At 39.0% G+C, this 27,966-nt stretch overlaps 2 protein-coding genes across 2 annotated transcripts in view; both read left to right on the forward strand.

The window, feature by feature from the left end:
- Positions 1-27,966, forward strand: part of LOC127995565 (transmembrane protein 132E) — a 328,811-nt gene that overhangs the window by 61,028 nt on the left and 239,817 nt on the right. The gene's annotated exons all lie outside the window — the stretch shown is intronic.
- LOC127995591 (zinc finger protein with KRAB and SCAN domains 7-like) lies at positions 23,288-27,458 on the forward strand. Its single transcript, XM_052591886.1, has 2 exons — positions 23,288-23,930; positions 27,242-27,458. Exons 1-2 carry the CDS (start codon positions 23,310-23,312, stop codon positions 27,242-27,244), a joined length of 624 nt encoding a protein of 207 aa, XP_052447846.1. The 5' UTR covers positions 23,288-23,309; the 3' UTR covers positions 27,245-27,458.

The following is a 27,966-nucleotide window of genomic DNA, read 5'->3' on the forward strand; positions in this document are numbered from 1 at the left end:
AAAATACATTAAAGAGCCAGTAAGATGAAAATTCTAAGCTTCCTATCATTGTTTATAAGTCCTGTACATTAGGTTTAAATCCATCCAAGGTTAAAAAAAAAACATTGTCATTTTGTCAAAATATCATTTTAAAATTACCTCAATTCTCAGAGATCCCCAAACGGTTCGCGCGAAGCTGTTCAAAAGATTCAGTTTCCTTAAACCCCACCTTTCGGTAGCATACTGTGTTCTGATTGGTCAATTAACATAGTCAGGTTTGATTGGTTGTTCCGCACACACCTCCACGGTAAACTATGCGTTAGCTTCTGTTTGGGGTGAATTATGTCTTATTCCTCTCATCGCGAAGCAAACAGTAAAATAAAAAAACTTTTACAGTCTTGCTGCTTTTTCTTCTGTGTGGGTGTATTCAAGCCGTGCGCTTCAGTTTGAATCTGAATAGCGCGTTCAGCGCGGGGGCGTGGTCACATAAAACGAAGGGAGACATGAAAAACAGACATTGCGTTGTTTTCATATGGATTACTTTATCACAGAATATCTGTTCGGCAGCACTTGTTTAGTTTTAAAGTAGACATGTCAAGCTTTCTATAGATATCTCTCTCATGTCTCTTCGTTGAGTATTCACGGAGTTACACTTCATTTTAATTACGTGTTTGTACATGACGATCAGCGCAGACAGGCTGCAGACAGCACACATACTGATAAGACGCTCAGGAGAAAACAGACACATAACTTCATAATCATACTTCGCTTTGTGATTCGGAGATGCTCGTTGTTCTAAATAAAGTTGGTAATGAACCCTCTTTTATGGCCAAACGTTTTGAAAATCCCGCTGTACTCACCGAGATTAGAAAAGCTGTCATCAGTGAAATGTTGTGAACACAATAAAAGGGATTTGTTGTACTGCTCTGGTATTGTGGTGAAAATGAATTTTAGCAATTGGTTCTTCCCGTGGGGGGTGGGGCAGATCAGAGTTCCGTTTCCCCCAAGACGGTAGGCGGAGATTATTATTCAAAGTGCTCCTAGTGACGTACATAGAGATGGGCAAAAGATTTGAAATCTATAACGACTCGTTTCAGCGATTCAGAGTCGACTCCTTACTTTAGAAGCCAATAACTTTATAAATCGTGTACTATTTGGTTTAATTATTTGCACATTGTTTACACAGATGGACAGCTACATCATACACTGTAATACAGGTAATTTTTGATTTCCCATCTTTGTGTCTCTTTAAAGCAAACATGTAAAAACTGCAAACTCAATGCAAACTAACAAGTGACTCAGTATTTAGTTTTAATAAAGTTAAAAAAGGTTTAATATTTATGTAACCTAATTATTACAAAATAATAATATTGTGCATGTAACTTCAGTATAATATGCAAATCTCATCCACTGGAGTCTGTGAAATTATCCTTTGAAACGGTTTGCATTTGTCCACATTTTCAGTGTTCAAAAAGCCATATGTCCAGTCTCAAAAGTCATCTAACCCCTAGAATCATGCCCATGGTTTCACTTGAACCCTGTGCATCATTAATTCAGAGGTAAGCCGAGCCACCCTGGAGATATGTGAATGGTTGCTTCAGTAATTAAAGTCTAGGATGGGCTGAGCAGCAGTCAGTGCCCTCGGGCTTATTCTGTATGACTCCCATTTCAGTCTCCCGCCCCTACCTTCTTCCTTTTGCTTTCTTATTTTGATTGTTGAATTTCCCTCATGCTACAAGGCCAAATACAAGCAGCACTTATTCTGAATGATTATAGTATTCCCAGCAGGTAAACAAATTTGCCTGGTCTTAAATGCTGTAACTAGTCACGACTTCCAATGTTGTGTCATCTTAAAGGGATAGTTCACCTCAAAATTATATTTTTTTGAATGACTTCCATTGAACAGAAAAAGGGTGACTTTTCGAAGAATATCCTGGCTGGTCTTTTTTTAATATAATTAATGAGGATCGGGGCTGTCAAGTTCTAAAAAAAAAAAAAAGAAGAAAAAAAAAATTAAGATATTATGATACTCGTGGTATATTTCAAGTGTTAGAAATACTGTAGCTTTGTGTGAGAAACAGACTAAAATAAAGTGATTTAAACTAATTTAAGAGTCTTAATATCCAGTTTTCTTGGTGCATTCATGAGGTATATCTCATTTGTGAATGAATAGTTTAAGTCCAATCTTTTCTTCAATCAAATAGATTTTCTGTTGTTATTCATATTTTTGAATCTTGAAAGTTCTATTCCCCATTCACTGAAATGACATGGAAAAGATTGAAAGGTGAAAGAGTGAAAACATTTATTCTGCAGTGACATAGTAATCAAAAATCACTGTAAACATCCTTGGTCACTTTTTATTTAAAGTAAAATTTTCTGCTTATTAATAGTTAGTAAGGTAGTTAAGTTATTGAGTAGGAATGGGGATGTGCCATTCTTTCAGTTTTTTCTATTTATTCTTTCTATTTATCAAATAATTCTTCTGGAAAGAAAAAATATGTTTGCAGTATTTTTGATCCGGTATATTGTATATTATAAAACATAATGTGTGTGTGTGTGAATATATGTGTTTATATATATATATATATATATATATATATATATATATATATATATATATATATATATATATATATATAACCCAAATGTTTTAATAGCAGCGTACATTATTAAAAAGTTCTCCTTTTGTATTCCACAGTAGCAAGAAAATAGTTTATAATGAAATGGGGGGGGGGGGGGGGTGTTGGTAAATGATGACAGAATTTACATTTTTGGATAAATTATCCCTTTAAGCACGGATAGACGCAAGGACCTCTTTTTTGTTGCCTTCCGCTCACTTGAAACCGAATATGAAGATGCAGTGATGAAGTGCAAATGGCTTCAGAAATATGGCTATGTATGTTCATACTCTAAATATTTCAAAGGCTTCCCTATATTGTCTCCAGAGCCCCATTAAAGCAAAAGCAAGGAACTTTAAAATAATACATCAGTTGCTGAACTTGAGAAAGGCACTAAGTGAATTGAGCTACTGTACCACAGGTTTGTGATGGACTATGCAGGTTAAAGGTCAATAACATGAATGCATCATTCTGTGAGAAGAAACGTGCAAACACCAACTAATATTGGCTTATTTGTTTTCTTTTCTACATGTACATCAATTACTGATTTGGCTTACATTGGACACACAGCTCTAAACGGGTCTTTCTACATGTGGAAAACAACCATTTTTAATGCTTTCCATGTGAAAGCTCAGCTCATTATCCCTTTTCCCCTCCAGAGAGGAAGATGGGCAGTTTTCTCTCTCAGCTTTGATTGATCTGTGTCTGGTGCACTGATGTGCTTACATTAGAGATCCTGAAGTGAGGACATCATCTAAACATTTCCAATTCCGTATGGCACTCCAGCACTTCCACACTCTCAGGAGGGGTGTCTGGTGCCAGTCGCAAGATGATGTCATGCTGTGAGTCTCAGGCTCTAAAGCTTTGCTTGGCTTTTCCCTACGGTCCCCCCTCTGATCTCATCCTGCAGAGGAGAGGATAGCCTTTAATTTTTTAAACCCCATGTGTTATCAGTTCGTTGCTGAAACATTCTGCCATTAAAATATTGGAAATATCTGCTTGTGTGAATGTAAGATTGCCTGTATTTATGTGGATGCAAAAATGTGTCATTTGACAGAATGCATTTAAATTATGAATGTTAAGGTTCAACGGGAAAAAAGCAACCGCTTCCAACAGCAGCCTTGCTTATTTTCTTTTTCATTTAGATTCCTAATTTTATTGTGCAATCTTGACTGATTTGAACACGATAAGTATTAAAGCAAGTATATCTACAGTCTACACTGTTAAAATAAAATTATTTAGAATGATTGAAGAATGTCCAAATGCTAACATAAAAATAAGAAATAACATAGCATAATTTTACAGTAAAACACTATTAATTTAGTTTTTTTTGTACAGTACATAAAGACCTTTCAATTTAACATTTACAATGAAAACCATAAATTGACATGTGGGCAGGCGTGACGTGTGGGCGGAGCTAAAGAATCACGAGCGCCAGTAGGCTTTTGCGTTGAGAGCGTTTGGAAGTTGTGACATTACCTTGATCAAAATAACATCCAAAACAAACCATGGCTAACAGTCAGATTCAGCCGTTTATTTATGATCCAGAATCAGATCCCGAGGCTGAAACTGAATGAGAGCAGCAGCAGCAACGACTACAACAGCGTCTCTATGTGCTATGTATTGAAACTGTATATATTTGCTTATGTAACCCCTCTCTCCCGGGTCCTTTCTGACGCTCCGAGCGGGGCTCGAACCCGGGTCTCCTCTAACAAGGAGGCTAAATGGTTACAGCCACTAGCGTCTGTTGCTAGTGCGTCTCTTGAGATCGGGGAGGTTTACCTGCACAGCACTACTCGCTGGCCTCCGTTACACTTAGCGGTTTTGGAAAATGACTAAGTTTCACTTTGTCGTCTTTTTTTTCTTTAAAGGTGTACAAGAGGTTTAATTGATGTGCTTACGCGGCGATAGCTAAGTTAACAACACAGAGATATTTGAAGCAGCTTTACTCACCGCCTGCAGTTCCAACACACGATCGTGACCCTTTTTCGTTGGGACTGCATTATCCTTAAGAAATAAACGATATGCAAATCCGGCGTCAAACTGGGCCTTGTTTGTAAAGCAAGCATCTTCGAAATGCAGGGAACAAACAAAAACACTTGCACAACTCTGTTGATGCTCTGTAAAAATAAACTCCGTCCACTGGTCCCTTAATGCCGTTTTTTTTTTTTTTTTTGGTAATCTGTGCAGGGTTGTCTTGCCCTGGCAACCAAAAACACACTTCTTTTGTGACATTTCGGTCTCTCGCTCTGGTCAGTGAATGTCTCGTCTCTGCTCTGCTATACGGGAGCGCGCGCTCTTCCGGGAGAAGTGCCCTTAGGACCCATATAGGGAAATTCCGCTCCATCTAACGTCACACAGAGCCATACTCGAAAAAAAACAAACCGGAAGAGGAATTTTTGAAACTTTTTCCATGTTTAGCATTGGAATCCAACTCTTTAACAGTGTAAAAAACTCAGTATGCATGAAATAGCATTTCACCCCCCCTTTAAGGATTTTTTTTCCTGCCAGTTTTATCGTCTGCCAGGTGAAATTGAAAAGCCTGATTGCTTTGAAAAGAAAACACAGCACAGCTCTCCTCAACAAGATTTGTGATTGAGGTATCATTCATCTCAAATGGTCCTGGATGAATTATAAACCCAAGTGTAATATTGAAAGGGGTTTCGAAAGTATGAGCAATATTAGCAGCGAGGCTCACCTTAATAAGCACCACTATATATAAACCTGCACCGTGTGAGATCTGAAGGGGCAATCTTTATTTGTGAGTAAGTTGTGACCTTTAAACTGGTCATCTTAGTTACCTTGACCTTTTCACATTGAAGGGTTACAAAACCAGCCATACTATGTACTGCTGAAGTTTTGCAAAAGGCTCTCTATTACTAAGAGGGGAGGAGGATTTTCTTCCAAGCTTTTGACCTTTTTAGATTGATGACAACTCGCTGCCCCAGTACAAATTGGAATAATTTATAGTTTGTGACACCTGACGGCCTTTGTCTACAATTTTAGCCTTCCTACCTGATTGGAAAAGAGATCTTCACATTTATCTTCCTGCTGCCATCGGCCAGACCTTTATAGACTGAGGACTTGAATCAGGACACTCAGGCGTTTCCTTTAAGTCATATTGTGTCTGCTGTTAAATTAGGTGTTTCGAACGCTTATTTAGAGATGACAAATATGCTCACTCTTCTCTTTCTCAGAAATCAATTGAGAGTCTAAGCTTGGCTAACAATTTAAGATTAGAGCTTGCATTCTCTGCTGATATATCATTTATTTAGCTGAAATAGACCTGTCAGAGATACAGCCTTCCTTACTTTACAGTATTTCTTGAGGAATAGTTAATTACTGTCAGGAAAAAAGAAACCTGTCAGGTTCAAATTTGATGCCTAGACAGATATGTTGTGTTTTACAGGAAGACAGGAATCTATTCTGCTTTCAGATCATGTCAGAAACACTGTTCATGAACAAGTTGGAAATTTAATGAAAACTCTGACTTCCTCTAGCTTGTTGTGGCATCATAAAAGGAACCAAAAATGATAGTGGCCAAGTGGATTTACTGTACACATACTTCAATATTACATTTTATAATAGTTACCATTACCTAGAGATATAAATAATAGTCACATGGATTATTTTTGCTTTTATGAATGTTACCATAGAAATGACTCTGACATTAATAGATCAGAATAGTCACCCTTTTGTAATAATGAGGATTCAAACTCTATGAAACGCTTGCAGTCCAATGCCTAAATAGTCAGCTTTCAGAAACCCTGCAACTATTAAATTAGCGTGTTGCTAATGAGACACCGAGATTGAGTAACATAAGAAATATCTAATTAGATTGAACTGGTTTTTATAGATACTTTTCTACATTTATAATATGTAACATATTAGTTTTGGGTCAACAAAATAAGGACATACTGACAGCATGTACAATTTAAGCAGTATTCTGTTACAAACATTTCGTATCATAATTATCGTTTACATGGCTATATATTTATTGTTTTATATAATTTGTTTCCCTTTTTAAATCAGATCCCATCCACTCCATGAAAACACATAGGCCTATATCTCATCACCTAAAATATGGCATGTCATAGTCGGTGACAAGGCATGCAAGAGTCTGTGAGCATTTGATATTAGTTGCATAGAACTGTTCTTGTAATGCTTCTTGGACATGTACATTTTTTAACGAGTATGGGATTTCACTGTTACAACCTGTAGTAGTGCTCCTGATCCTCGAATTATTGATTCCAACGGAGTTTGAGTTTGTTAGTTCGTTGCTAATGATACGTCACACAGTGGAATAGTGAGGAAAACGTACATTTTATATTAGACTTAAACTATTTATATTATATATATATATATATATATATATATATATATATATATATATATATATATATATATATATATATATATATATATATATATATATATATATTGTATTGAATAAAATATATTTATAATCAATAATATATTGCCTTGTCCACCACTTTTTATATTTCTCTCTCTTCCAAAATTTTTTTTTTTTTTTTTTAAAGCTTCTACTAAGCTTATTTGCAATGCATTCTGTTCTGGTTGCACTTTTTTTAAAGGATACCAACCCTCTACATACACCTTGGCAATATAATCACCATCGGCTAGTAAAAATTTTTATTTACTTGCCAGGCTGATATACTATTTTGCACGTACACACACACACACAGACACACACACACACACACACACACACACACACACACACACACACACACACACATATGATTCCAATCAGCTTATCTCTGTAAAATGGCACAGCTTCTTAAATCTTAGCTTCTTAATCAGTCAAGCATTATATGATATTAAGCACTATTTAATGATAGAACTTTAGTGATTAGAACTAAAACTTAGTAACCATGTATGAATGCATATTTGTCATTTTAACTGAACTTAAGACTGGTGGTGATATTGTTGGTCATTAAGGGTTTATGTAAAAATAAAAAAAATAAAAAATAAAAATGAATAGATCATATTAATTATTATTAAAAGATAATACTACTACTAATTCTACTATCATACAAACTATATACAATGCACTATGGATTGATGAGCTGCTGGGTTCATAAATATTAATCACGTTGTCTACATTCGGTCGAACTGATTTTCTGAAATCAAAACAGGGATGGTAATAGATGAGTGCCAGCCAATGAAATTGGCATTTGCGCATTAGCCCCGCCCACTTCTGGAGAAACCTATCTTTTAATAATAATTAATATGATCTATTACTATTTTTATTTTTTTATTTTTTTTAAACAATGATGTCTCAACAATTTGTCTCCTGTGTCTCTCTGCATCACCATAACATCATTTTGGAGAATATCCGCTGGATATTTTAAATTTTATCAAATAAATTGTACACATATTAAACCAATAAATACACATATTTACTTACCAAATTTGAAGATTGAGAAATTTTCTAAACTTTGTGGAGAAGCTCACCAAGATGGCTGTCGAACATCATCTGTCTGCAACGTTCTTCATGAATTCTCGCAATAAGTAATGTTGAGAATGTGTATTGTTATTGAATTGATTCTAATATATATATATATATATATATATATATATATATATATATAATATTTATTCATTCATTTTTAAACTAGTCAATTTACAAACTAGTTGGGACAGTGAAAACGTGAAAATGTTAAGTTTCAGTTAAATTCAGTTAAATTTAACAGTTAAAAGTTAAATTCGGAAACTGCAAGTTGTCAACTTAAAAATATATACATCTTTGAAACAACAAAACTGCAAAATAATTTTTACAGTGTTATGGAAAGATGAGACCATTTATAATGCTGGACCACAAAACCAGTCATAAGAGTACATTTTACTAAATTGAGATTTATACATCATCTGAATGCTAAACAAATAAGCTTACCATTGGTGCATGATTTGTAAACATCTGACAATATTTGGCAGAGATAAAACTATTTGAAAATCTGGAATCTGAGGGTGCAAAAAATCTAAATATTGAGAAAATTGCCTTTAAATTTGTCAAGATTAATTTCTTAGCAAAGCATAGCATGGAACATGATCTTTACTTAATATCCTAATGTTTTTCGTTGTTAATAAACATCAATAATTTTGACCCATACAATGTATTTTATGCTATTTCTACAATTATACCCCAGTGAATTAAGACTGTGTTTTTGTTTTTGCATCTTGATGAATTCGTTTATTACTAGCACACGGCTTTTCACTTCCCCAGATGTTAATTGATGGACTGAAGTCATGTGGATTACTTGTGGATCATTGCCATGCTTTTTTTCAGCTGGCACCCATTTACTGCAGAGGATCCACTGATGAGCAATGATGCTCACCAGTGGATGAAATGAAATGACCAGATTTTGCTCATCATTAAAAATCCTTAAAACAGTGGTAAATGTGATCACACCTTTAGAAATTGGCCAAAGAATGTGTCCTTAAAATATAGAATTATGCAGCCTACATTTGACCTACCATTCCTTAAAATTATTTCTAAGTAGACAGCTAGCACTAAGATTAAAAACAGAGCTGTTGTCTTACACATGTCCAGGGCCGTAGCTAGTGGGGTGAAAGGTCAATCGTCTGGCTGTATTATACTGGATTTGTCATTGTCTCTTATAGTGACTGTGCCTAATTTGCTAACAGCTGTAATGTTAATCTAAGAAAATGAAAGAAAGAAAATCACTCACTGCTCTTGACTGAATTACTTTGTAGCTTTAACAAGAATTAATGTACAGTCAAACCAACAGTTATTCAGAAACCAGAGATATATATTTTTTTGTTTTTGTTTTTTTTTACTAGTAGGTGCAGGACATATAATTCATGTAAGTGAGTATAGCAAAATAAAGTGAACTGAGACATATTATACCCAAAAATTCTTCATACAGTGGACTACTAATGAAATTGATTTTTTTTTCTTACAAATGGGACACATTTATTCAGACACTTTGACCTTTTTTTTTTTTTTTTTGAATTAGCTAATGCAACATTTTCACACCACAGACTAAACTAAATTAAGCATTGCTTGGTAACTGTTCAACAGAGTATTGATAGATGTGTAAACATTGTCATACTAATAGTTGTCTGAATTTTTGGTTTATTGTAATCCATTACATAACTTTCTATCAAAGTTATCTGACATTATCCAGATGAATATGTTCTGACAGTTTAACTCTGAGTTCTTCTCTTATTTCATTACCATTTTCTAAACTATAGCAAATAAACTGTGATAATGGGAGAAATGTTGTGGTTGTCTGATTTAAATTTTGGTTTGACTGTATATTTAATTTTTAGAGTGAAGACTATGCAGTGCTATTTTACATTTAATTATTCGGTTTCTGTACCTGGACACCTTACAAACAAAAAAAAAAACATAAACTTTGTGTAAATAGCACAAATAAATAAATAGAACGATAAATAAGTGAAACTGGTACAACCTGTCCCGCAAACCCCAGCTACGGCCCTGCACATGTCTGCAGGACAGTGTTGACCAACAAATAGATCAGTCATCTGATTGAAATTTTAATAAACATCAACACCACCCTGGATTAATTCATAATCTTAGAGCAAAGTAGGATAAACAATCGTGATTGATGGCTTCACATCTGACTGCAAGCGTTATTAACTGACATCTGCAACCTCATCAGATCACAGCGTGTGAAATATACCTGCATTGATTTTGCATCACATATGTCTCATGTGGCCCATAATATTTCTAACGTTATGCCCTTTTCTCTCTTTCTTCTTTCTCCTATGCTTTCCTGCCTGGCTGACCACCTACGAAGGTAAGTCAAATCTAATGATCTCTTCTTCATGCGATGTGTGGAAAGGTTAAAGGTGTTAAACTAAGGTCAGCGGTTATATGTTTTACACGTCCACTGTGCTATCGTCGTCTTGAAAGTTTAGTGGCTCTCTGAGTGATTAGTGGAGTTTGGAGCTGATTGCTGAATGGAAATAAAACAGCCCCAGAGCGCAGCGCTGACCTTGGCCCAGCCTTAGAAGCAAGTTTAAGAGAAATTTAGACGCAGCCATCAGAGAGGAAACGCATATTTAGAGCTTACCATCTGGAAAATTGTTCAAGCTTTGCTGGCTTATTACATTACCTTTCAGTTTGTGCAGCTGGATAAAGAACATTGAAACACTTTCAAATTGGTCAAAAGAGGATTTTAGCAATGCTTCTGCTTCTGTAAATGATATATTTATACTTCTTAAGTGAGTGTGATCCAGCATCTTTAGAGAGTGTTTTAGGTGTAATAAACTTTCATATGCTCAATTCAAGTGCAGAAGGTTGCAGTTGGAATGCGTTTTGCAAAATCATTTTAGTTTGATTAACTCAGGCTGTGTTCTCAGTGGATTCTAGTAAACTACTGACTGCATACCGTCAGCGGTTTACACTGTATACTACATTATTTATGTATTTATTAATTGATTATCAAAAATATTGGGGGGCGGGTGTCACATTCAAATTTTGGAAGTTTAAGTAATCAATCTCGTAAAGGCAAAAATGGAAATACTAGTAAATTGTTTAATATTATTTATTTATTTATTTATTTTTACTAGGGATTTGAGGAAACAAATTTTTCTCTTTCTCTCTCTCTCTCTTTAGAAATAGTGAGCATTATGGTAGTGTGATGCCACGAACATAACCAGATTTTAATTTACATACTTATGTATTATATATATGTACTATATATTAATGTTCTTTCTTGCAATTTGATTAGCTTTATCATGAATTTTGATTAAGAATATATATATTTTTTCCAAATCTCATTTACTTGACCTTGCTTGTGGCCCTGCTTTTCCCTGAAGATTTTGCCCTCTCTCTGACCCTCATGATAACACACACATGCTTTAGAGCAGTATTGAAGCTTTCCCACAGAGGTTCTAATGCATGTTTGATTAAAAAACCAGTGCTATAGATCAAATTACCCACAAGCTTTTTCTGTTAATTCAGTTTCAGCCTTAGCTTCCGTGAGTGTTGAGCTCACACAATTGGGTTGCATGTAGACTTGCCAAAATATTCATTATTCCAAGAACGAGTGCTCTATCACTGAGAGAGATTACCCGGCCTAGAGGAGAAAATTCAAGGTCAAAGAGGAGGCTTATAAAGATGAAGCTAGCTTCAATATAGTTTGTGTGCACTTTACAAATTGCTAGGTTTTGGACACTGTGCTGGAGTTGAGTGCTATAGCAAGCAGGATTTTACTTTTAGAAATGAAATGCCTTATCTGGACTTTAGGGCAAAGAAAAGAAGAGAATACACAATCATCTAGCTTAAACTGGTGCCAGATCAGAGCATAAAGTATCAAAATGAGCACACTGTTACAACATTTTCAACTTTTTGATCCAGTGGATCTTCATCAGGCCAACATACTCTCATTGCAATTCGTTTGCAATTTTATGTTTTGGTGAATTAGTGGCTAATTCTTTCTAATGAATTTTTACGATCTCATTTGTATGCTTTTGTATGGTCCGCTAACGCCCCACTGAAGGTTTGTGTAAGAGTGGACCTTAATGTTTTTTTCTAAAAAAGTGTTTGTTTCTATGCAAACCACATTGTATGAATTCATACAAAATCATTACCTCATAAGATCACAGTTTTTCTTCATGAGACTGGCACATCTTCTTACATATTGAACAGATTTATTTTCCCTCATTTCAGGGATTTCCAAACTACTTTGTCAGATGAACACTTTGATTTGAAAAGAAGAAAAATATATAACAAACATAACAATAATTTATAAACCGTTTCACATATTCACAGCTAGAATAACTTTTGGCTAAGAGACACAAAATATTTTTAGTAAGAGAATTTATTTTGTTTTGTTTTTTCTTTAAAATTATTTCAATTTTACATTAATATAATTTAATTATTCATTGCCTTTTTATAAACTCATAAACTCCTTGCAGTTCCCTCATGAATCCCATTTTGGGAAACACTGCTTTAATTTCTCTACTTTCCCAGAAATGTTCTCACAAATATTATATTTAACACACAAATCAGCATGAAACTGCAATTGACGATCCATTTTACCTCCATAATTTGACTGAATACCCCATAAAACTGAATAGTCAACTATAACAGAACATTAGACACACACAAAATAGAATCTTCTGAATAGGAGTCAAATCATTCACAATAAAACCAGAAACAAGTGTTAAATACAGTTGGTTTCTCATTGTATATTTCCCTCGCTCTCTCACCTTCAATTTCGATCACTGAGCTGCTGCTTCTAAAGCACTATATCTACTGTGTGCTTTACTCAGAGATGTCAGAGATAGCTTCATCCTTGAAAATGAAATGTGTGTGTTGTAGCGTGTTTGGGTGTTGTGTGTCTTTTTTCAGTGCCAAGCACCCACGGCTACTCATTCAAATGGGAAGGGGAAAAGTCTAGAAAAAAATCTTTATTCTGGCTTACTGAAAGCCCCAAGAGGTGTTACATGCAAGCATATCCTCCCTGTACAGCTTCCAGTGGTTTCTAAATTGCTACAGTAATTACTTCTCACATTTATTAGCGAAACAACTAAGGACGGTTTCGATTTATATCTTAATTGCAACAAATTATGCTTGCCTTACAGTGGATACTGAACTAGCCTAATGTAAAGATATCAGAATAAGTCATGTAGTTAAAACTCTACCTCAAAGCACAGATTTAATACCACATGTGAGTGATAACATATAGTGGCCTCGTTGGAAATGTGATGCAGAGCAGTGGTGCGGTGCTCTTTGAAGTGATAATGATTTGAATAGATTCTAGCTAGCTGCAGAGATCCACACTGGAGCAATTAAATTAGCTTTAAGGAAACTGCAGACACTGGGAAAATGTATATGAGGAAAGGGCATGATTCCCAGATCTAGAGCTATGAAACAACCTGTTGTGTTTTACAGTGCTGGGATTTGAGTAATTAAAAGTAGCGATGATGCTAAATTAGCTGTATTTTTCAGTAGCTTAGCAGCAGATGGTAGAGGCCCCTGTTGGCTTCTGCTGGTGCTTGTTTTCACCAGTTAAACATGTTTAGTTGCTTCATAGAATGTCTGAGAAGTGAAGTACTTGACTGTTGGCTGTCAGTGCGGAGTTCATTAGATTTAGCTCAACGAAATGCTACATTGCTGTTGGATGTAGTAATAAAGTCATATTTTTGCTTGCTCTTTGGCTCATTGATATGGTTTATGTAACAAATATTTCACCAAATATCTTTGAGGTATTTTATTATCTGTCTGTATGAGGCCTATATTGTAGTTTTTTGTTGTTTTTCCATCTTAGTTATAGAAATTGGTGGATTCTTTTAGTCTCTAAATACACACACACATACACAAAAGAGCGATATCTTGTACACATCTGAAAAGATATCATCCCCCTCCATAGCATCATTGTAGTTAGCTACTTACTGTTATTAACTTGTGTTCAGGGATCAGTACAACTTACTGAAATGTATCATGTCTCAAGTATTCACTCAATTAGCATTTAGAACACAAAAAGGCTAAATAAAACTGCCTATATAAACAACATATCAGGTAACCTGTTAGAGATATCTGCTTTATTTAATGTATGTTCGAATAAATCTGTCATGAAATGATCAAGCTTTTGTGACAGCCACCATTGAATTGTTGCACATTGTTGAATGTGTATCGATAATTATATCATTAAAAAGTTGATATAAAAACTGCCTTATGTGCAGTTTACATGTTTATATGCAACACAACATTTTTATTGACACATCTTAAAACAAATAACAACTGCTAACTACTTCTACTAGCTTTTCCAAATGAACTTGGGTCACGAAGAAAATAACTTCCACGTTTGAGAAAATGAGATACAATTGTAATTATCAGTTAATTTATAGTAAGTGATTATCTTATAATGGACCTCTCGCTGCTTTTCCTGAGGAGTTATTGCACTACTGTTATTTAAGTCTTTTAATAAAAGATTCTTAGTTGAGGAGGTCTTTGTGTTTCTCTTTAATTAACTGTAAAAGTCTCCTTTGAGACATAGATCAGGAGAGATAGTAGTTTTTTTATTTTATTATTATTATATTGTATTTATTTTTTTATTTTTTTATACTAGATGGAACACATAGGGTTTGAACGTGGTGCCAGCCGTTTGTCACTGTGCACCAATCAGCAATAACATTATTTGTATATTTAATATGATTTGTGTCACGTTATATAATGTAAAAAAAAAAAAAAAAAAAAAAAAAAAGTAAATTACCGTGATTTAACAAATAAATGCAATAATATTTTGGGATTGGTATTGTTGAAACTACTACCGTGGAGGGTTTTTTTTTTTCTTTTTTTCTCTCGAGCAGTTCCCTTCGCTATATTTCTTCCCAGCACCTCTTCTCACTTTCTGCGGTCTGTTAGCCCATGAGAATGTCTCCTCTCCTGCCAGAAGCTGCAAATGAAGGAGGAATGAATGTTAATAAGGTCAGGTGAATCAGATCAGTGAAATTGCAAAATAAAACACAACCAAGTTCCCGTTGAATTTCCCCCAGATCTTCTCATACAACAGTCATATCACCTAGATCGTATATTTTACAAATAAAAATAAATGAATAAATTCAACTTTTTAGTTATTTTTGTAAAGTTCATTATTGTCATTGATTCTGATTGCCATTACTCATCTTTTGGGTTGGAGTAATAATATATGATAATTGAAATTTCACTTAAAATATGCTTAATTTTCTGAATGTGCTTAATGTTCTTAATTGTCAAGAAAATGTCAAGGCCAACAACTCATATGGACCTGAAAATAGACTTCATTTTGTATTTTCAATCTTTTAGACATATTCAATAATTCATCAACCATATTTTTCATCTATATACATGCATATATTCACATTTAATTGCTAATTGTCTTTTAATTGATCATTTATTGCAGTTTATTATACAGGTGAGTAGTTGGCCATGCCCCCCAGCCCCTTGAAAAAAACAACAACAAAAAACAGACTCCCTCCATAAGACTAGTAGACTCTCAAAACCCCTGACAGTGCAGTGCAGACACAGAGGCAAAATATGAATTCTCAGAAGTGCAGATTGTGGCGACAGGCCATCTATAATCTTGGCAGGACACATTTGGACCAGACGTTGAGTATCCCCGCTGTAGCATGTAGGCCGCCCTTAAAGTCATCGTTGTACGTGGCCATTATAATAGTTGCTTCACCTCTGCACTCTCTCTCTTTTCTCTCCTCTACCTCCCACACAGTCTCTTGTGCTCTGAAACTGACAACCTGAAGCTTTTGTTGTGGGAGGATTTTGCCATCAGTTTTTGGGGCTTATGAAGGGAAATAACATTTAACCAAAACAAAAACAATATATATTTTTTTCTGTTTTCAGAGGTGCCCATACTAGAACATGTCTGAAAGGCTTTGGGAGCCTACAGCTAGTGTTTTGTCTGTGTGTAACCTAGTTTTACACTAACTCTCACAATACAATTGCATTATTACTACTACAGGTTTAACTTTTGGTATATGGCGCGCATCCATGGGTACCTGTTTAGGTAATTATCCAATTAGCTATAAACATAATTATGTGACCGTTCACTAATGGCTGCACACTAGCAGAGTTTCTTCCTTTTATTCTGCAAGGTTATTTTCAACTTTGTTGAAAATGCAAGTCTGAAACAGGGTTGGGAGTCTTGGTGAGATTAAAACTGGGGCATGATGGAACTGAAATGCATTTGTTGTATAGAAATGCCCTTATTCGGGCTTAATCTTCTAGCTTGCAGGGCTCTTTTTGCAATCATGTTCTCCTTTAAATATTACATTCAATGGTTACTGGAGAACATGTAGCTGAAAATGCTTTATGTAATTGACAATATTCTGGGTAGGTGATGTGAGAGCTGTTGTAGGATTTGGATTACGAATGTAGTATAATACATGACAAGACTGTGGATCCGTTGTTGTGTTTATGTTCATCATCATGTTTTCAGACAATTAAACAGACATTGTAGCCAATCCAAAAATTTTAAATCTAATTAATAATGTGCCTTGTACTGCTTTTTGCCAAATACACATTAGGTTTGATGCTCTTTACTTAATATAATTGTTAGACATTGGATAATATTTGAAATGACTTGAATGAATTGTATTACAATGTAATTTAAATGATTTTATATAATACAATGTAATTGACTGACATTGGTAAATCAATCATCAATCGATTAATCAATGTGTGTGTGTGTGTGTGTGTGTGTGTGTGTTTGCTTATAAATATACTGTGCATGTTTTTGTGACATATCAGGACACAACTTTGTATAATGACTTTTTCCAAACCTGTATGAGTTTCTCTCTTCAGTTGAACACAAAAGAAGATATTTTAAAACATGTTGATCAGTTGATGGCCACCATTGACTTCCATAGTAGAAAAAGAAAAAAACACCCTTTAACACCCTCATACTTAAATTATTTTGAGAGAAAAAGGGATAATAAAAGTAGTCTCTTTTGGAAATTCAATTTAAAGCAGTATTCATTTTGCTTCATTAGTTATGTGCAGCTAAATTTTTACAGCGATATTGTTGACTTGATTGCAAATTATTGCACAGATACTATTAAAACTGAACTGAGCTGAATGATGAAATCACTGAATTCAATGAAGAACTGCTTAACTGTCATTTTGCATTAATGACACACTGTTTTGCTAATTTTGTTCAATTGCTTTGACGCAATGTTTTTTGTTTAAAGGGTTATAGAAATAAAGGTGACTTGACAAAATCACTGCATGTGTATTTTGAATATGCAATACATCGCCCAACCCTACACCTTTCTCTCCTCTCTTTCAAAAAAAATAAAAAAATAAAATAAAATATAGCCTGTGAGGTGTTGCCACTCTCGCCACTGGCAGCCGTGCCCAGCGCTGAAATCACACCAGGCTTAATGCGTTCTTTTCAGCCCATTGATCCATGCCAAAATGAAACCATTACTCTTTCACTGATTTCCATTCTATCTCTACTGCTGCTCTTTCCCAGGTCTTTCTTAATTAATTCCAATGCTCTCTCTCTCTCTCTCTCTCTCTCTCTCTCTTTATGAACGTGGTCATATAGATTGTGTCCCCACAGATGAGAAAGAGAAATGTGTTTCTGCTTATTTTAAGTGATGCTGCCTTAAAGTTTAATTGCACTGTGCCTGGCAAAACAAATGCACCACAGGAGATTTGAAATAGTCAACTCTGCTGTGAAAAATGGTCCTTAATGAAGGGGTTGTTTTTGTTTGCCCACAATGCATTGCAGGAGCTGCATTATTTTGCATGGGGCACTCCATCACACTAACCATAAATTGACTAAAGATGCTCAATTTGAGCATGTGATCAGATGACAAGATCCTGTTAGGAACAAAGAAACTAGAGCCATATTTGTTTGATTGACAGTTATTACTAATACTAATTACTAATAATATTACAAATAGATAAGCTAAGCACAATGGAATATGATGTATGAGAGCCTGATTAAATTTAGCCTGACTTAATGGTGGCTTAAACCTTTGCCGCCTCTCTGTCCAGTGACATCGCTAATGATCTCATACCATTAGTGGAACATGAGGGGAACTCAGCCCATCACAAACTTTTCAGCTGATAACAATGGATAATTAGCAAATGTCTTCATAAATAAATAAAGAACCCGCTTCTCACCGAGAAAGGGTTGCGTATCCAAGGTGCTCTCAATGCCATTCAGGGCCCAGGTGATATTTCTTTCAGCTTTTAGCGAATGTGTCCCTGCCCTGTGTGCGCTTTGTGTTTATGTGGAGAACACCAGACAGTTTAGACTCTCTGATCAGCTTTTTGTATGTTGTGGCCATACAAAGGAAATACCTGTATCGAAAACCGAAGCTATCCCAATGGATTGTGAATACGATAGCTCTGGCTTATGAATCAAAAAGAAGAAGAAGAAAAATGGGCCAGACTGTTGTGCCAGCTCACTATATGAGAGGCATGCCACGTCATGGGCATGGTCTGAAGGGATATCCATTGAGGATGGAGGAGCTTCCTCAGAAAAAATGTGCCTTGTTTTTCGGTTCAAGACTACTCACTCGATGGGGAAACTGTTTTTTGAGATAAGTCGTTACTTTATGATTCATGTCACTACTTGCACACTGAGCCGAGATGGCTGGGAAGCCCCGCCCCCCTTTTTCTGAGCTGTGGGGTTCCAATAAGGTCTGATGTCATAAAGATGATTGCTCTCTCTATTGCGGTAGCCAAATTGTTCCCACAATGCGTGTTGGTCGCTAAAATGTACCAATATTTGCGTGATTACAGTGGCAGTGCCCCTGTATGAATTTATTGGTTACAGTCATTATGGTTGAAACTGCGTTTCCTCCAAAAAGTAAATATGGGCTATCGCTAGTCTAGGTCGCTGTGATACATTATAGTACCTAGGGGTGCTCCGATCATGATCGGCCGATCGTTATGCGCATCTCGTCAGTAAAGCCGGTTCTATAATCAGCGGTTAATTCCATCAGGTGCGTGATTTCACATAGAGCAGCTGTTACTACAGAGAGCCGTTGTTAATAGAGAAGATGCGCAAATCCACTTCATTTTCAGCGTTTTTTGGCTCATATTCTCAGTTGACAACGGCTCTGTGTAGTAACAGCTGCTCTATGTGAAATCACGCACCTGATGGAATTAACCGCTGATTATAGAACGGCTTTACTGACGAGATGCGCATTAACGATTGGCCGATCGTGATTGGAGCACCCCTAATAGTACCCCACTTTGACCCCCCCACCCCCAACTTTCACACAGTTCCACAGAAATGTGCTGCACATTCATTTTAGGCTCGTAGAATTGCAGCCATCTTGCTGCCATTGACATCCCACCACCCTTCGCTGCCTTTACTCTGGAATGTTTGATTTCAAAAGCATGACTACAATCTGCTAGTATGAGTAAGAGATGAGAAAAACGTGATGAGCAAATGTTAACTAACATTAGCTACTTTGTTCACCGGGGCTTTGGCTGCTTTATTAATCTTAATTAGCATCACATGGCTAACAAAGCAGATCATAAATATCTATAAATTAAAGCTTAAAAAAGTTTTACCTGTGGCTTTAGTTTCTGTGGTGCCAGTGACAGAGATGTTGAAGAGGGCTGTCAGCCATCTCTCTGGTTTAAAAAACAAAAGTCGCGGGACTTGTTTGTGTGTGTCTGACTGAGAAAAGCACAAAAATATCTCACTGACAAACTGTTGTGTATAATACTGCATTTAGTCAAAAATCGAGAGAGACTGATAATGGCAGTCAGAACAGAGAACAAAATCAAATGTGCTGTCACTCAAACAACCATCATATTAGATGTTTTTTATTTTTTTATGAAAACGTAATATATATCAAAGTTTAGTGTGCGTTAAAAAAGAAAAGTGTTTTATATAAAGCACTAAATAGGCAGGATTTATGTAGTTTTGCTAATGATTTTTAAGGACAAGGGCCTGTCATTCACACTGTATTCAGTCTACAATTCACTACGGATACTGTTGGCATCTGCCTAATACAGTTAGCTTCTAACAAGAAGCTGATGAATTTCACAGACAAACTAGTGCCAAAATACTGTAGCGTTTGATTGGATGCTCATCCTTTTGCTTTGACTGCTAAAGAGATGGGGACATTTCCAAGCTCTTTGAAAAGTTGATCAGCATCTTACATTTTTTTTGTCTTTACAATGCTGAATTATATGGTTAGGTTCATTATTTAAATTTAGCATTGTTTTTAGCATTTAGCTTAACACCCCTCTGACCCATTAAATTTTCGTAACTCACCAGTTTTGCTTTACTTCATTGTCTAAATCTTGAGGTCAAATATCTTCAAGTCAAAAAGACTGTTGTTTACAGTAAAATGAAAGCAAGAATGCCTTCATATATTTCTGTTGTCTGGCCTAAGTTGACCTATATTTCTATATTACCGTGGCTCTTTTGTGTTCCTGAGGGAAAGACAGTAAGACCCTTACCACTGGAAGCCTCTGGTGTGGCACTTCTTCTGTCTAACTAGGCTGAGTCTCTGCTTTCAAAACGAATAGGAGTTGACGATGGAGAAAGAGGCTGTTTATGAACTGAAACTTGGGAGTGTTTTGACAGCCCTGCTGAACTGCAGCCTAAATTTTACATGGGCACGAGAACTGTCGTGAGGGGACAGCTGACTGCAGGTAGACCTCACCATCAGCACTGCCAGTCTGCCACTGACATCCTGCTCTATACCTGAAAACACTGCCATCATGTCAGGTAACATCTCTTTCCGTTTCCTTCTCTTCACACAAACAACAAGACTCCCACGGTAAAAGAGCAGCCTATTGACAGTGCTTGACAGTCGGCTGGTGGTTCAGTGGCTTAGAACTGGTGGATGGTATCACTCGATAACCGTGACGCTAGTTATTCTGTTTTATGGAATTTGGGGCTTTAAAATGAGCAACATCTTTTTTTAATGTACGGGGTGTTGAAATTTGCCTTAAGCAAACTATCAAAACCAGTAGCAATCGGATCAACCGAAAGAATCCTCAAGATATTTCACTATGGTCTAAATGTTTCAAGTGTTGAGTCTCCTTGATCTCATTTTAAGGTAAAAACAGTGATAAACGCGCTAGTCAGTAAAGCAGCTTTCCTCTATGGGTAAAAGTTCTAAAGCACTTAAGTGAAGGTTTTTTATTGTATTTTTTTTTATCACCCTGCTTTTGGAGCTGATAAGTGTTACTTCAGGGATTGAGTGGAAAGAAGCAGTTGGAGTAGTGTGAAAGACATCTCTTTTTACTCTGAGCTGCAAGCCTGCATTCAGTTCCACTAAAATACCATGAAGACTGTTTGATAATTATTGTATGTGATTCACATTCAGGCTGGGGAAACCGAGATGAATTCTCGGCTGTGTTTTTACTATATATATATATATATATATAATTTAGTTTAAATTATGAAGAGTTGAGAGGGAATTGTAGTCTTTCTGTGAAAAAAGCTAATTTCAGCTAATTGCTTCATAACTAGATCAAATCTACTGCAGATAAATATCAGTGAGCTGATAAATGAGTAGTTACAAAAAGAAGGTTTCTTAGGCTTTGTTCTAAAAGTGCATCAATAGCAGAAGCATCTTGGAGAATGACTACATCTGTAATTGTGCCTTTTTTGGATGGATATCAAAAACTGCATGTAGCCAATTTGCCAAAACTTTTTGGTTATTGAATAGTAATCTTTTTTTTATTTATTTATTTATTTGTTTGCTATTATTATTATTATTTTTTTTTTTTTTCTGCAGGGTGATATCTCTATTTCTGGACAACCAATAAGCAATTTCATCCGAATGCCTTTCATAGCAAAAATGTTATCATAAAAATTCATAATGATATTGAATATTTGTTTATTTATTTATTTTTTTTTATTCAATGACTCAGAAAAACAAGTGGGCACTTTTCAAAAGGAAGTGTCAAGACACAAATAATGCAAATAATGCACTGCTGTTTTTATTATATAAAGCAAAGTTATATAAGCAGAGAACATTCAGATCCTGAGATGTTGACATGTTGAACAAATTAACAATTTCACTTTGATGTTACAGATGCAGTCCTTTAAAAAATTAGTTGCATAGAGAGTACTGTAAAGTAGCTCATTTAAATCTCCAGATTGTTGTTATTAATGTTTTGTATGTCAAATTTAAAATGTATGAATGTCATTGCAGAAAACAACACCTTACAAATATGAGGTTAATGTTTTACTATGTGATCATTGTTTCAATATTTGTGCATTTCACATTAAGTAAGGTTCCAACCAGATGTCATGCGATATTTCAATTACATTAAAAAAGTATATGTGGCGAGGGGGGCGTGGTTTAGCGGAATCCGCAACGGGAGAGAGATGGAGGGAGCAGAGCGAGGCGTAAGTAGGTCAAATGCAATTAACGAACACGTGTGTTTGATTGCAGTAATTGGCGTGGAGAGACCGGATATAAGCCGAGTCACCGCAGAGAGAAGGAGAGAGAGACACGCTGGGACCTCGTTCTGCACTAGGGAAGCTACAACAGTGCTTTAAAGTTATTGAAGTTATTGACCGTGTTTAAGCAATCGTTTGCTGTCTACGCCCAGAGGGCATCGTGTTTTTCTTATTTTGTATTACTGAATAAACGAGTGTCCCAGCAACAAGCCGACCCCTGCCTTCTTCCTTCCTATTGAGACTGTGTTGAACCTTGTTACAGTGGTGCCGAAACCCGGGAAGGAAGAAGAGCATCGCCGCCATGCAATCTCCGTCAGGTACGCCATTTGCGGACATCATCCAGTCGCTCGCCGGTCTTCATCAGGAACAACATCAACACATGCTGGCGATCAAGGAGGAGCAGGACAAACGCTTCGAGGCGCTCCTCCGGGCCCAGCATGAAGACCGCGAGCTATTCCGGAGCTGGGTAGACCGGGAGGCCCGGGCCACCCCTTCGTTTAAAGACCAGACATCTCCTCTGCCGCTCAACAAGATGGGGCCTCAGGATGACCCGGAGGCCTTCCTGGACCTGTTTGAAAAATCGGCAGAGGCTCGAGGGTGGCCCCCTGCGGACTGGCCCCTGCGGCTCATTCCCCTGCTGTCCGGGGAAGCGCAGGTGGCCGCTCACCAACTGCCAGTCCAAAACCTCCTGGCCTACCAGGACCTCAAGCGTGCCATCCTCCAGCGGGTCGGTCGGACTCCGGAGCAACATCGCCAGAGGTTCAGGACTGTAACCCTGGAAGAGTCTGGCCGGCCCTTCGTGATGGCACAGCAGCTCCGGGATTCCTGCCGCAAGTGGTTGATGGCCGACAGTAGCGACGTCGAGGACGTGATCGATCGTGTGGTACTGGAGCAGTTCGTGGCCAAGCTGCCAAGGAAGACAGCGCAGTGGGTCCAGTGCCACCGCCCGACGTCGCTGAACCAGGCCATCCAGCTGGCGGAAGACCAAATGGTGGCGTGTCCAGGGGTCGGCGACCCCTTACCATCTGCTTCTCTCTCTTCTTCTCTCTCCTCCCCTCCCCTCTCTCTCCCTAAATCTGTCCCTCTCCCCAGGTCCCGTGGGGGGCTTCCGTCGAAGCTAGCCCCGAGGTGGAGGACGAATTACGGGGCTGAGTCACCAGCAGGTCCCAGGGCTCCTCCCAGGGGTGGGACCTCGCCCATGGGATCCGTTCCCCAGGCCCCGGCCTCTCCGCTCTCTCCTCGCCAATCGCTTGACCTACTTCCTGCCGCCAGGGTGGCGGTAAAGTCTGGGCCGGCCTGTTGGCGTTGCGGGGACCCAGGGCATTTTATCGATAGGTGTCCGGTGATGGAAGTGGGGACGTTGATCCGGGTCCCCGACGCGCCAAAGGCTGCCCTCGATCAGGCTGGCTTATACCAAATACCAGTGAGTATCAGGGGGGGTACATATCAGGCTTTGGTGGATTCGGGATGTAACCAATCCTCCATCCATCAAAGCCTGATTCATCCGAAGGCATTGGATAATAGCCGCATGGTTAGGGTTCGGTGTGTACACGGGGAAGTGGTGAATTACCCTATTTTGCCTGTGGATATTAAATTTAGGGGAGAAAAACATAGAGTAGAGGTGGCCGTTAACCCGCACCTCAGGCATCCGATAATTTTGGGTACGAATTGGCCCGCGTTTAATGAATTATTGGGGTATTTATGTTCGGATGGCTCTTGGGGGAAACAAGGGAGGGATGGAGTAGCGGTTGCGCAGGTGGGAGAGGCTGAACCGGAACCACCGGAACCTGTTGCAGGGGAACCGAGTGCTCCCGAGCGGAACATCCTCCCGGAGCGCGATGATTTTCCCCTGGAACAGTCCCGCGATGAGACGCTAAAAAATGCTTTTGACCAGGTTCGCTCGATCGACGGACAGCTTCTCCTCCCTGACCAACCGCTCTCTTATCCTTACTTTTCAATTTTAAAAGATAGGTTGTATCGGGTGACCCAAGACGCCCAGACAAAGCAAGATACAACCCAGTTGTTGATACCTAAAAGCCGCCGGGAAATGCTTTTCCAGGCGGCTCATTGTAATCCAATGGCCGGGCATTTAGGGCAAGCGGCTACACTAAACCGTCTCATGGCCCGCTTCTTCTGGCCGGGCATTCACGAGAATGTGCGCAGATGGTGCGCGGCTTGTCGTGAATGTCAGCTGGTGAATCCACCGGCCACCCCAAAAGCACCATTGTGCCCCCTTCCATTAATGCAGGTCCCCTTCGAACGAATTGGCATGGACCTCATCGGGCCATTAGAGCGGTCAGCACGAGGACACCGCTTTGCATTAGTTCTGGTGGACTATGCAACGCGATATCCTGAGGCAGTGCCTCTCCGCTCTATTTCTGCGAAGAGTGTGGCGAGTGCACTGTTTCAGTTAATCTCCCGGGTGGGGATCCCAAAGGAGATCCTCACCGATCAGGGCACGGCGTTTATGTCACGTACTATTCGCGAGCTTTATGAATTATTGGGCATTAGATCGATTCGAACAAGCGTCTATCACCCACAAACAGACGGGCTGGTCGAGCGATTTAATCGCACATTAAAATCCATGATTCGTAAGTTCGTTCAGGAAGACGCCAAAAATTGGGATAGGTGGCTAGAACCCCTCTTGTTCGCTGTACGGGAGGTCCCGCAAGCCTCCACGGGGTTTTCCCCCTTCGAGCTTCTTTATGGGCGCCAGCCCCGCGGGGTCCTTGACGTCCTTAAAGAAACTTGGGAGGACGGACCTTCTGCTAGTAAAAACGAAATTCAATATGTCATGGACCTGAGAACAAAACTCCACACGTTGGGGCGGCTATCCATGGAGAATTTGTTGCAGGCTCAAGACAAACAGAGTCGGTTGTACAACAGGGGGGCTAGGCTACGTCAATTTGCACCGGGGGATAAAGTGCTTGTATTACTCCCTACCTCTAGTTCAAAGTTACTCGCGAAGTGGCAAGGACCCTTTGAGGTCACACGGCGGGTTGGGGATCTTAACTATGAGGTAGCTCGAACGGATAGGGGCGGGGCACATCAAATATACCACCTCAACCTATTAAAAAAATGGTCTGAGGCGGAATCAGTGTTGCTGGCGACGGTAGTGAGTGGGGAGGAGGATCTCGGTCCAGAAGCGAGTTCAAAATCCCAATCTCTCGCTCTGGCCCCTGGAGGAGACCACCTCTCACCATCGCAGCTCACTGATATCAAGTCCATTCAAGCAGCCTTTGCTGATGTGTTCTCGCCCCTGCCTGGTCGAACGAATCTCATTCAGCACCATGTTGAGACCGAGCCGGGCGTGGTAGTTCGCAGCCGGCCGTATAGATTACCTGAACATAAAAAAAAGGTGGTTCAGGGGGAGTTAGAGGCAATGCTAGAGATGGGAGTAATAGAAGAATCCAACAGTGACTGGGCGAGCCCGATCGTCTTAGTACCTAAAACAGACGGCTCCGTGCGGTTCTGTGTGGATTATAGAAAGGTGAATGCTGTGTCAAAATTTGACGCATATCCAATGCCCCGGGTGGACGAATTGCTTGATCGGCTAGGCTCGGCTCGCTTTTACTCGACGCTGGATTTAACTAAAGGTTATTGGCAGATCCCCTTGTCTCCCATGACCAAAGAAAAAACAGCTTTCACCACGCCGTTCGGGTTACACCAATTTGTCACTCTTCCGTTCGGGCTATTCGGGGCTCCAGCCACGTTTCAGCGTCTCATGGACAAAATTCTCCGTCCGCATGCTGCATATGCCGCCGCCTACCTGGATGACATCATCATCTACAGTGGGGATTGGCAGCGACATATGCAGCATTTGCGAGCGGTCCTGAAGACGCTGAGGAGGGCTGGGCTCACGGCTAATCCGAGGAAGTGTGCAATTGGGCGGGTGGAAGTAAGATATCTGGGTTTCCACTTGGGTCATGGACAGGTGCGTCCCCAAATTGATAAGACGGCAGCAGTTGCAACTTGTCCAAGGCCTAAGACCAAAAAGGAGGTTAGACAGTTCCTGGGGCTGGCAGGGTATTATAGAAGGTTTGTACCTAATTTTTCGGATACTGCTAGCCCGCTGACTGATTTAACTAAAAAGGAGGCACCAGATACGGTCCAGTGGACGGAGCAGTGCCAGCAGGCTTTCACCCAGTTAAAAGCTGCCCTGTGTGGCGGACCGCTCCTGAATGCACCTAACTTTTCTCTCCCCTTTATCTTGCAGACAGACGCGTCGAACAGAGGGTTGGGCGCAGTCCTGTCCCAGGAGGTGGAGGGGGAAGAACGGCCGGTGCTGTACATCAGTCGGAAGCTCTCTAAGAGAGAGACGATGTACAGCACCATAGAAAAAGAATGTCTAGCGATCAGGTGGGCTGTTCTTACCCTCCGTTATTACCTCCTGGGGCGGGAGTTCACCCTCTGTTCGGACCACGCTCCTCTGCAGTGGCTCCACCGCATGAAAGATACCAACGCGCGGATCACCCGGTGGTATCTAGCTTTACAACCATTTAAATTTCAGGTGATCCACAGGCCGGGTGTACAGATGGCTGTGGCTGACTTCCTCTCCAGGAGGGGGGGGGGGAGGCTGCAGGCCGGACGGCTCCCCGGCCTGAGTCGGGCGGTGGGGGTATGTGGCGAGGGGGGCGTGGTTTAGCGGAATCCGCAACGGGAGAGAGACGGAGGGAGCAGAGCGAGGCGTAAGTAGGTCAAATGCAATTAACGAACACGTGTGTTTGATTGCAGTAATTGGCGTGGAGAGACCGGATATAAGCCGAGTCACCGCAGAGAGAAGGAGAGAGAGACACGCTGGGACCTCGTTCTGCACTAGGGAAGCTACAACAGTGCTTTAAAGTTATTGAAGTTATTGACCGTGTTTAAGCAATCGTTTGCTGTCTACGCCCAGAGGGCATCGTGTTTTTCTTATTTTGTATTACTGAATAAACGAGTGTCCCAGCAACAAGCCGACCCCTGCCTTCTTCCTTCCTATTGAGACTGTGTTGAACCTTGTTACAGTATAATTTCGTTTGACTTTGAACGATTTAATAGTTTGCATGAAAACATACAAAGTACAATGTGTGAATTTTAATACCAGTTTTCATAAACGTAAAATAGTTAAGGCTCATGTTAGCTGCTACACCAAACACCAGAGGGGAAGTTGTGGCCAGGGGCGGACTGGCCATCTGGATGTTCTGGAGAAGTCCAGAACGGCCGTTGGCTTGCTGGTTTGTCATCAAAGAAAAAGTGTCAGATAAAGTGACGTTGACCGCCGACAAAAGGGGGCGCTAATGAAATCTATTTTTGCTTATAAGAAACAGAATCTGCTGTATACGACCCCCAATCTTTTAGTACAGCCCACTGGATCATTTTAAACTCGGATAATCAATTTTAAAATATTTACATTTATTGAAATGTAAAAATTGCTTTCAGTTAATGATGTTAATACTATCTCCAACCAGTAGAGGTCTCTA

Source organism: Carassius gibelio, chromosome A5, assembly GCF_023724105.1.
Source record: "Carassius gibelio isolate Cgi1373 ecotype wild population from Czech Republic chromosome A5, carGib1.2-hapl.c, whole genome shotgun sequence".
Lineage (NCBI taxonomy): Eukaryota > Metazoa > Chordata > Actinopteri > Cypriniformes > Cyprinidae > Carassius > Carassius gibelio.